This window comes from Mauremys mutica, chromosome 1 (assembly GCF_020497125.1).
Source record: "Mauremys mutica isolate MM-2020 ecotype Southern chromosome 1, ASM2049712v1, whole genome shotgun sequence".
In the NCBI taxonomy this organism is placed as follows: Eukaryota; Metazoa; Chordata; order Testudines; family Geoemydidae; genus Mauremys; species Mauremys mutica.
The window spans coordinates 226,725,194-226,735,166 of record NC_059072.1 but is presented as its reverse complement, the minus strand read 5'-3'; the positions used below and the strand labels follow the sequence as shown (position 1 = coordinate 226,735,166).

Genomic DNA, 9,973 nt, shown 5'->3' with positions numbered 1-9,973 from the left:
ATCTTAACCCCTCTGCAACACCCCTGTCTCTTGAAAAGGAGTGAAGATTTGCTAGGTAAATTCTCTTGGGTAGAGGCGGGGAAAGACCTGACATTTGTTTTTCTTCATATGAATATTTCTAGTGCCCACACTGCAGCAGAAATGTGCTGGTCTAGGAGAAGGGAGTAAACTTGTCATTTTCCCAGAGTATATTATTATTACTGTGGTAGCCCCCAAAGCCCTAGCCAGGATTAGAGCCAGCAGGGGCTCAGCACTGTACAGACATCTAGGCAGATGCGGTCCCTGCCCCTAAGACTTTACAGTGCAAGGGCCTGATTGTGCAGTGAGCTCTGCCCTGACCTAGGTTACAACCTGCTGCAGCAGCTGAAAGATACATTAATCCACTCTAACTTTCCTTACCACACCCACTAAAAACACCTCTCTAGTCGCTGTCAGGTCCATTTTAAAGGGTTTTGTTTTTCAGTTGTGCCTCGCTCACACACACTCCTGCCTTTCTGCCTTGCGAGTCTTCAGGAGCTTTCTTCCCCCTCCCCGCACACATCTTCAAACGGATGTTTTCCGACCTGCTGCCAAGCTGGAAATCGGTCCCAGCCCGGCCTTCCCCCCCGGTAAAAATCCCCTTCCCCTGGAGGCACTGGCCGCGCTCCCGCCTGCCCCCAGCCTGGGGCGCCTGCAGTGACTCCCTGTGGTGGAGAGGGGCGATGTCAGTCTCTCCTCCACCTCGTCCCTCCCCGTGTCTCTCGCCTCCTCCCCCAGGCTTTCGGCCGGCTCCGCTCTCCGGGTTTTCCGCCCGTCCCGTTGCAACCCCCCCGGAGCTGCCAGCGCCGTGTGCGAGCGAGGCGGGCAGCTCACCGCCAGGGCAGCTGATGCTCAGAGGAGCCGAGAGCGGGGCCGGGCGCCGGTGACTCCCCCGCGCTGAGGGAGCCGCTCGCAGGCAGAGGACGCCGCCCGGGGCGCGCACCATGCGGGACGCGTGGCCGGGCGGTGCCGGCTGCTAGCAAGTGAAAGCGGACTCGGCAGAGCGCAGCAGCCCGGCGTGCGGGGCTCGCTGGGCGGCGGGGGCTGGGGCGGGCAGAGCCGCCGTGTGTGTGTCTGTGTGTGTGTGCGCGGCCGGCCGGCTGGCTGGCGAGCCCCGGGAGCGGCGATGCCCTTCGCCAAGCGGATCGTGGAGCCCCAGTGGCTGTGCCGGCGGCAGCCGGGCGCCTCGCTGCTGGACGAGAGTTTGGGCTGCCCCGAGCCCCGGGACCAGCCGCACCCGCAGCCCGAGCCGGAGGAGGCTGCCGCCGTGGTGCCCGCGGAGAGGAAGGAGGCTGCGGCGGTGCTGACGATGCTGGATCTCCGCTCGGTCAGTAACGGGGCCCTGGCCCGGATCCTCCGGCAGCTGTCCGACGTGGCCCGGCACGCCTGCACCCTCTTCCAGGAGATCGAGACGGAGCTGCAGCTGGCCCAGCGCAGGGTGCGGGCGCTGCACGGCAAGATCAGCGGGGTGCAGGGGGTGCTGCGCAGCCTGGATCCCAAGCAGGAGGCAGTGCGTGAGTAGCCAGCCGCGCCTCGGGCCCCCCCGCCCCCGGGGGGGGTAAGCCTTGTGTGTGTGTGTGTGGGGGGGGGCTCTGTGTGTGATCGCCTGGAAGTGAAGCCGGGGGCAGCCGGAGGAGATGGGCTCTGTCCGGGGCACCTGGAAGGGGGAGAGGGTTTCCGGGCGAGAAAAGTTGGTGCTTTAACAAATGAAACCAGGACGGACTTGCTGAGCTGTGAAGCTGAATGAATCGGTGGGGCGTGGGGGGCGCACGCTTCTCCTAGACCCTTCTCCCAGCTTCGCCCTGCTCCTCCTGGCCGCATCGCCGCCTGAAAAGAAACCAGCCGCTCTGCGAAATGGCCCGAAGTCCCTACCCCTGTCTGGGGGCAGAGGCGACGGGTGTTTGCAGGCTGGATCTGCCGGGCGAGGTGGGGGGGGGCACGACAGGTGACCTGGCTGTGAAGTTTGGAGGTTCTGACCATGGACCGCTGAGTCCAAGGGCGAGAGCATCTGTTTGGCTCGGGAGCGCGGTTGCCTGTTCAACCCGGTGGGTGGTATGGGATGATCCACCAATCGCCTCCTCATCCATCCCAGCCCGGGGCTCGCCATCCTCGCCTCGCTCAGGAGTAGCTGGCTAGAATAAATGAGACCCGGCCGCTTGCGGTGCTGCCGGGCATTGAGCGTGTGACTGCAGGCAGCAGCTGGAGTTGGGTTACGCTTCTCTTGAATTCCTCATGATAAGTAAATACCTGCTCAAGGGGCTGGAAGGTGTGTGGCAAAAAGAGGGGACCCGGCAGGGGGAAAGAGCCTTGCTCTTAGCGCTGCGGGGATGGAAATGCGTGAATTCGGCAGGTTTGTACTTTCCCCAGCGTTCAGGTCAGGCAGACTCACTTGATTTGCTGATATTGACCAGTGTCAAAGAGACAGCTCCCCAACCAGGTTGTTTCCGAGTGAATTTATACACAAACCAATGCGTATCAGTATGTTCCTGGGCACAGTGTGTGCAACCAGACCATTTCAATAACAAGAAAGATGATGTCAGTGGTTTCTGACTTACATAAGAAGCTTCCTGACTAGGATTTCTGGGACTGCATAGTCAACAGCGAAGGATTTGACAGGGGATGTTGCGAAGGCCAAAACCATAACTGGGTTCAAAAAGAATTTAGATAAATTAATGGAGGATTGGTCCATCAATGGCTATTAGCCAAGATGGTCAGGGATGCAATCCCATTCTATGGGTTCCCTGAACCTCTGACTGCCACATGCTGGGACTGGACCACAGGGCATGGATCACTTGATAATTGCCCTGTTCTGTTCATTTCCTCTGAAGCGTCTGGCACTGGCCACTGTCAAAAGACAGGATACTGGGCTAGATGGATGATTGGTCTGACCCAGTATGGCTGTTCTTATGACAGAGGAGATGCTGCAGGATTTATACAAAGGTGCCCAGGGGATTTTTTCCCAGGAATTTTTGATACTTTTCCAAACCCAACCTTCATTTATCCCCTCCCCCCGTCAGTGCAAATTTCCCTTATCCTTAAGAATATTCCTGACATCCTGCTTAAAATTCTAAGCCCTTAAGTAGAAATAATAAAAATGATAAATCTGTGGGCAGATGAAGTCATGAAGTTTGAGGAGTGACTTTTGTTTTGAAGAGCAACCCCGAGGAATCCTGGAAAAAATTAGATCTGTTGTGGTCAAGGCAATATTGGACTGTTGTTAATAGCAATGAGTGCTTTAATCCTGCTTCCTCTCCAGTCAAAAGCAGTGACAGGCTCTGTACTTCTAACAGCTGTTAATATCTTCAGAATGTGGCTTAATAACAATGATTGACTATAACCATTTTCAGACTCTTAGTGATGCGTACATTTCCCAAATATTTGTGAATATATATTTTTCTTAGGTAAGAGTTCTGTCTCAAACTCTGAACTAACACAGTAAAATATATTGAGTTATTTTCTTCTCTTTCTATCTGTATAAGAGCACTTCTCAGCGAGAAACGCGGGCATAGATTTTGCTCTGTTATTCCAGTATGAATCCAGAGTAGCTGCACCAAATTCAGTGAAGTTACTCCAGTTTATATGGGCTAAATGAGGCTGAAATATGGCCAGTCTTTTAAAAAGACATTTGTAAGTGAAACACGACATTTTAAAATTTGTTGTCTGATTTTTCCTCTCTCTCACACCTGTGTGAAGTTGGAATTAGCCCCCTTTTGAGTCAATGAACTTTTTGCAATGATGGTGAACAGAAGCCTGCCCTAGGTGTTCAAAACAGATATTTAGGATGAGATGCTCAGCTACAGCTAGAGGAAATCAGTGTAGCACCATACTGACTTTAGTGGATTTATGCTGATATACACCGGCTGAGGATCTGGCCCAGGATGATGAAAGAACGTTTTCTGTTTCAGAGTGAGTGCTAATGTATAACTGGAGTGGTTTTTTGCTTTGATTAGAAATGTGTGGTGTGAAAGAGGATTGTGTGATGAAAGGAGGGGACCAAGTGAGGAAACTAAACCTCTTTGGGCCACATTCTGCCCTCATTTATACCAGTATAATCCCACAGTAACTACATGGAGATCAGAGGAATTACTCTGGATTTATAGTAGTGTGAGAGCTGGATCTAGCCCTGTCAGGGTTTTTTTTCCCCCTCTCTTCCCTCCCCCATGGATTGCATTTATGCAGTTTGTATGCAAATTACAGTATGACACACTGATGTTACATTAGTGTAACTCCATGACCTTCATTAGAGTGTCTGGATTTACCCAAGTGTTGATAAAAGCAGAATGTGGCTTTTTACCCAAATTTTAATTGTGCCAGGAGCTACATTTTCTGCTCTTTTGGAGGGGAAAGACTTTGCTGATTCTCTCTCCTCACTTCCCCATTCATACACACCCACACCTGGATAGTGAAGCTATCCCCCTGGATGACTAGATCATGTGAATGCTCTTTTGGAGGAGCCCAGGGACAATGTCCCTACTTCTCATATGTATATACTGTGTCACCATTGCAATAGCTACTCACACCTACGTCCCACCTCTCCATACTCATGTACTAGTACCACATATCTTCCCTCCACCCCCTGTATATCCAGCGTACGGTTCACACACTAATTGACATTACACATTAAAGCACACATCCCATCCTACAGTGCATGAAGATAGCACGTCCAGTTTTTCCATCCACATTTTCCTCATTCATTAGTACTATAGGCAATATGCAATTGTTTTTTAAAGATGGTGGACCAAACTAATCCTTGATATTATTTCACTCAACTCAATGGATGAATTTGGCTCAGCTCCATTGAAATCAATGGAGTAATACCCAGGTTGAATTTGGCCCAGTACTTTTAGCATATCAGGGTGTTGGCCATATTTGCTGAGATGCTCTGCAATATGGTATTAGAATCACAGATCAAGTACACTTTTAAAAGACTGTTATGTTTAAAAGTATTAGTCTGTCTTGCTACTGTAGGGTGACCAGACAGCAAGTGTGAAAAATCGGGACAGGGGGTGGGGGGCAATAGGCTTCTATAGAAGAAAAAGCCTCAAATATCGGGACTGTCCCTATAAAACCGGGAAAACTGGTCACCCTATGCTACTGTACAAACACTTGGTGTAATAACACCACTAATTGCAGCACAATGATTTGAGAACAATACTGTCCTATTACTAGGCTGCTGGAAGAGGCACTCAAAACATTGAGCAGTGAAGTTTCAGGACCTTTTTCTCTCTTTCCTAATGAACCAGCCAGATTATAAGATTTCATTATGAAGACATCTAGATAATGAGCCAAATCCATCTCTGGAGTATTCCTGTTGAAGTCAATAACTATATTAGGTAGTCATTTGACCCAATATATTGACAAGTCAGATTACCACTGTTGAGGAATCAAAAAGATGAATGGTGCTGTAAAGAACAGGAAAAAGTCTCTTAAAACTAGTGTATAATAGCAATGTATATAAAAGTATTACAGAAAGTAACATTTTACATTTTTAAACTTGAAGATTTATACATTATTGTCATAAAATATTTGACTAGAGATCATAGGAAAGTCACAGCAGAAAATTTCAAGGACTATATTAGAAGTGACATTTTGTTGGCTTTTATAATAATACATATCCCCAGTTCTGCAGTCTTCTTTGGCCTTAACTTCTTTGTCTCAGGGTCATTGTTATCTGACTAATAAAGACCTCAGGATTGTTATTTTTTTGTTTTTTTGTTTTAAATTTAGCTTGAGCTTTTCTGCTGTGCAGCTGTAATTTTCCTCTCACTTCTGCTTAGAAATGGGGATTGGGAAATTTACCAGGGATCTGTTAGCTAGAGGAATAAACTAGAAATGTTGGCAGAAGGGCATCATCTAGGTTCAAGGGAAAGATTGTCCCTTTCTCCCCACCCTATCCCTAAACACCCCCAGTTCACTACTAGGATTCCTATCATAGTCCAGTTCCTGGATCCTGGTTAACCTTCCATCTTTCATATATGTCTCTGGTTAATAGGGGCCTAAGAAATTTGAATCCTATCCCACCTTACTGGTGGAAGACAGGAAAGAGCTTTCTCTTTTCCTTCCCTGCCACTCCAAAGTTGACTATTCTCTACCCTTCTCTCGCTCTCAATTTTTTTGTCCTACTCCACCAAAATTGCTGCTGCTGCTAGGGTTTTCCAAAACAAAAGCAAGGTGATAGTGACATGATTTCTGACAGTCTCACTATTGCCTACAGCTTTCTGAATAATAGCAACAAAACTGCTGAGAATCTTATTAGTTTTACTGTGTTGTTTATTGAGAAAGCTGTGAGCATCAGTAGAAGCACAAGATCTGTCTGCAGATTCAGGAAAGCAGCAAGGCATCTGTTCATATCTGGAAAAGTTACTTCATAACCACAAGGGCTACATATGTAACACTTTTTAAAGGAATGCTTCAATTTTGCAGAAATTGATGATGTAGGCCATCCTACTGGCCAGGGAAGGTTTACTAGTAACCAGTGTTGAGTAGGCAGTGGAGTTTTAAAGTCCTGTGATCTCTGAGAATTCTGTAATTGCTGAGTTTATATTTTTTTAAAAAGCGTAAATATTTTATTGAAAATTGAACATCTTTTAAAAGTTTAATCCACGAGAGTAGTGCCTCACTTTTTCCTTCTGCGTTTTGCTATATCGCCAGGTTCAGTGCTGTGGCTACCAAGGGACAAGGGAACGCCTTGTGTTACTATGCTTTTCACAAGTTCCTAGGAGCAGCTCTAGAGTGCTACAAGGAGTTTCACTACTTTGGTATTTTTTCCTTTAAAGGGACAGTATCAAGATAAAAATAATATCTTAAATTCTTTACTTGCAGATTTACTCAGTCATTTATGACCTATGCTTATGCAGCTTATTTATTACATTTAACTTGGCTTGGTCACTGGAAATTGACTGGTTAGTTTCACTTTTGGTTTTTGTCAGTTTCACTCTTTTCTCATGAGTTGGTAGAATGCTGCTGAGTATGGGTTTCCAGGACTGCAGTGACATGTTTAATCCATAATGATGATCTGCATGCTCCTTCCCCCACACCACCACCATTGTTTTGTTTTTTTTACAATATCTTTTATTTAGATCTGAAGTGAAGATGATAGTGTCTCCTCGTTTTATTATGTTGAAGTCCCAATTGCTGCTGAAATGGAATCTGTAAAGAATCCCCTAAATGAAGTTGTCCTAGAGAGCTTCAGAATGGATATGGTTTGCTTCATCAGAAACCCCAGCCTCTTTAGGGATGGGTGTTTCTTTAAAATAACTTTGGGGTGCATCCTTTTAAACCATTGAAAAAGCAACAAATAATAGCTATATTTTGTCTTTTGTGAGGTTGAGACAAATGAATTCAGTTAGACTGCAACTCCATTCTGTGCTCTTCCTATTGTGCTGAGGCATGATAGGAGAGAAGGAATGGATGACCATCCTGTGTCTTGTATTGCTTCCAATACCAGTAGCCATGATAAAGAATAGATTTTCAGCTGTCCTTAATTCTGTACTCCAATGCTTTTCTGAGTTCAAGACAAACTTGAAACATCTGAATGTAGGGTATTATGTTTTTTTTTTTTGTGCTTTAGGAAAAGCACATTGTTGCAATCTAAGGTATCTGAGGTAGAACAGAGCCTCCATGACTCTCTCTCTCTCTCTCTTTATTTTATTTAAATCATGTGAACTAGGAACTCAGTCTGGGGCCCATAGAAAAACCTGGAAAGAAAAATTGTGCATTGGATGTGATAACCAATGTCTTCAATATAATGTCTTTCTCTCATACTCAAAACCAGTGAATAATAGAGCACAGTTCTTTGTCCTTCTGGAAATGGACAAGATTTGTGTCTTTTTATCAGTTACCTTATTTTTTTAAGTATCAGAGGAGTAGCCGTGTTAGTCTGGATTAGTAAAAAGCAACAGAGTCCTGTGGCACAGATGTATTGGATTAACAGACGTATTGGAGCATAAGCTTTCGTGGGTGAATACTCACTTGAAGTGGGTATTCACCCATGAAAGCTTATCAAGTGGGTATTCACCCACAAAAGCTCATGCTCCAATATGTCTGTTAGTCTATAAGGTGCCACGGGACTCTTTGTCTTATTTTTTTTTAGAAGACTTTTCTCTATGGCACTCTTGAGTGTAGTTCTTCAATTAATGCAACATGATCCAACATTATGTATTTCAGTTGATTTCTCTTGTGGTGTGGGAAAGCAGGAGAGTTCCCCCACTGCTCTGATTTTTATAAGATTGGAGGGCTGATGTCAGATGAGCGGGGACTGTGGGATTTGGAGAACTGAAATGTTGGTTTGCTTGTTTGTTTTTTGCTAGCATTGGAACAATAAAAAATGGAAGAGGAAAACCACGGGGTTAGAGTTTCCGTGCCATGCAATAACATGAGACTGCGTACAGTCTTCAAAAAAGAAAAGTAATTGCCTTTGTTTACAAATTAACAATGCAACTTACTTTTCTCTATTTCAGAAACTGTGTAGAGTCAGGTGGAAGGCCTTTTTAATCTATTTTAAGCAATGGATAGAAACTAATACCAAGGACACTTACAAAAGCACATCTGCAGTGATCTTATGCTTTGGAATCTGGGGTTGCCACCTTGACTCACATTGTGTCATATATAACAATCTGTCCTTCTTAAAATAAAACAAAGGAATAAAATTTAGGCCCCACTGAAGTCAATGGAAAAACTCCCATTGACTTTAATGGTGCTAGGATTTTACCCAAGCACTTTACCAGTGAAAATTCAATAACTCCTAAATAGCAGAGGAATATGGCTGTTTTGGGGTCTTATTGCTAATTGAAGAGCCCTTCTGATGAGAGTGACAAATATATATTAAAAATATTAGGAGCTAGATTCTCATCTCATGCCAGTCAGACACCTGGGTAACTCTGTAGACTTTAGTGGAATTAATGGAGCTACTCCTGACTTACACTGCTGTGAAAGGAGAACAGGCCCTATATGTTAATTAGAGATATTGAATGAGGGTCTCAGCTGGTATAAAGTGGATAACTCCATTAAGGTCAGTGACGTGACACACGTGTAAAACTGGTGAGAGGGGACTTAGATGTAGATGTGATTTATACCAAATGAGGATCTGGCTTGATAACTTGAGTATATATATATGTTTTCATACAGCCTGCATCTGGTGTCTATTTGAGAATCTTTATGGTTTAATAATGTGGATAAAACTCTGTGGTCTTTGTGTGTCCTTTTAACGTCTTGCTCTTGGTTCTACCTCCTTTCCCCCTTCTGGTGTGATTCATTTTTAAAATAGATTGTCTGGGAGCTGGGAAGTGAAGGTAAAAGAGACTGTGGTTACTTAAATTCTTTGTGACGGAGACCATGTGGGAGAGTCAATTAGCTATCTGTTTCCACACATGAAAGATGGGAGTTTGATTTCTGGGGGAGGGAAGGGGAAGAGCCTGGAGTGTATCCAGAACCTGTTGGCTAGTTCTGAAATGTCCTTGAACTGAGGGAAGGAATTATTGGAAGCAAACATTAATATAAAATATAACGGTGCCACTCAAACGCTGCTCTGGCTCAACAAAATCTGACTCTTCTTGCATAGATTTGCCTATTTTATGATTTGTATATTGTAAGGTTCAGATTATGGCTGGCCTTGCATAGATATGGGAGGATGGGGAGAAGACACAAGAAGCTATTCTTTACCATGCTCCCCCATGTGTGGACCAGCCAAAGCTGCTGCCCTGAGTGCAAGGACCAGGAAAGATGTTTTTTCTGAGTGTTGCTGCTGCTAAAGTGGGACTTCGCTCCTTCCCTCCAAGCTGGCCAGCAAAATGTAATCAGTATAGGAGAGTGCAGCTTGTTTCAAAGGCCCTGCAGGCTCTGCTCTGGCATAGCTTTCTCCGGCACCCCTGGAAATACTGTACCTGAGACAAGCAGAGATCCCCAGAATTCCCACATATGCAGAGCTTCTCCAGCCCCACCCTCACCCAGTCCGGCT

The 9,973-nt window shown here is 45.5% G+C and overlaps 1 protein-coding gene across 1 annotated transcript in view; it reads left to right on the top strand.

The window, feature by feature from the left end:
* Positions 1-906: 906 nt before the first annotated feature.
* Positions 907-9,973, top strand: part of NHS (NHS actin remodeling regulator) — a 340,119-nt gene continuing 331,052 nt past the window's right edge. Inside the window, exon 1 of the mRNA XM_045021174.1 lies at positions 907-1,532. Coding sequence (XP_044877109.1) covers positions 1,145-1,532 — 388 coding nt within the window. The 5' untranslated portion in view covers positions 907-1,144. The remainder of the gene's footprint in view (positions 1,533-9,973) is intronic.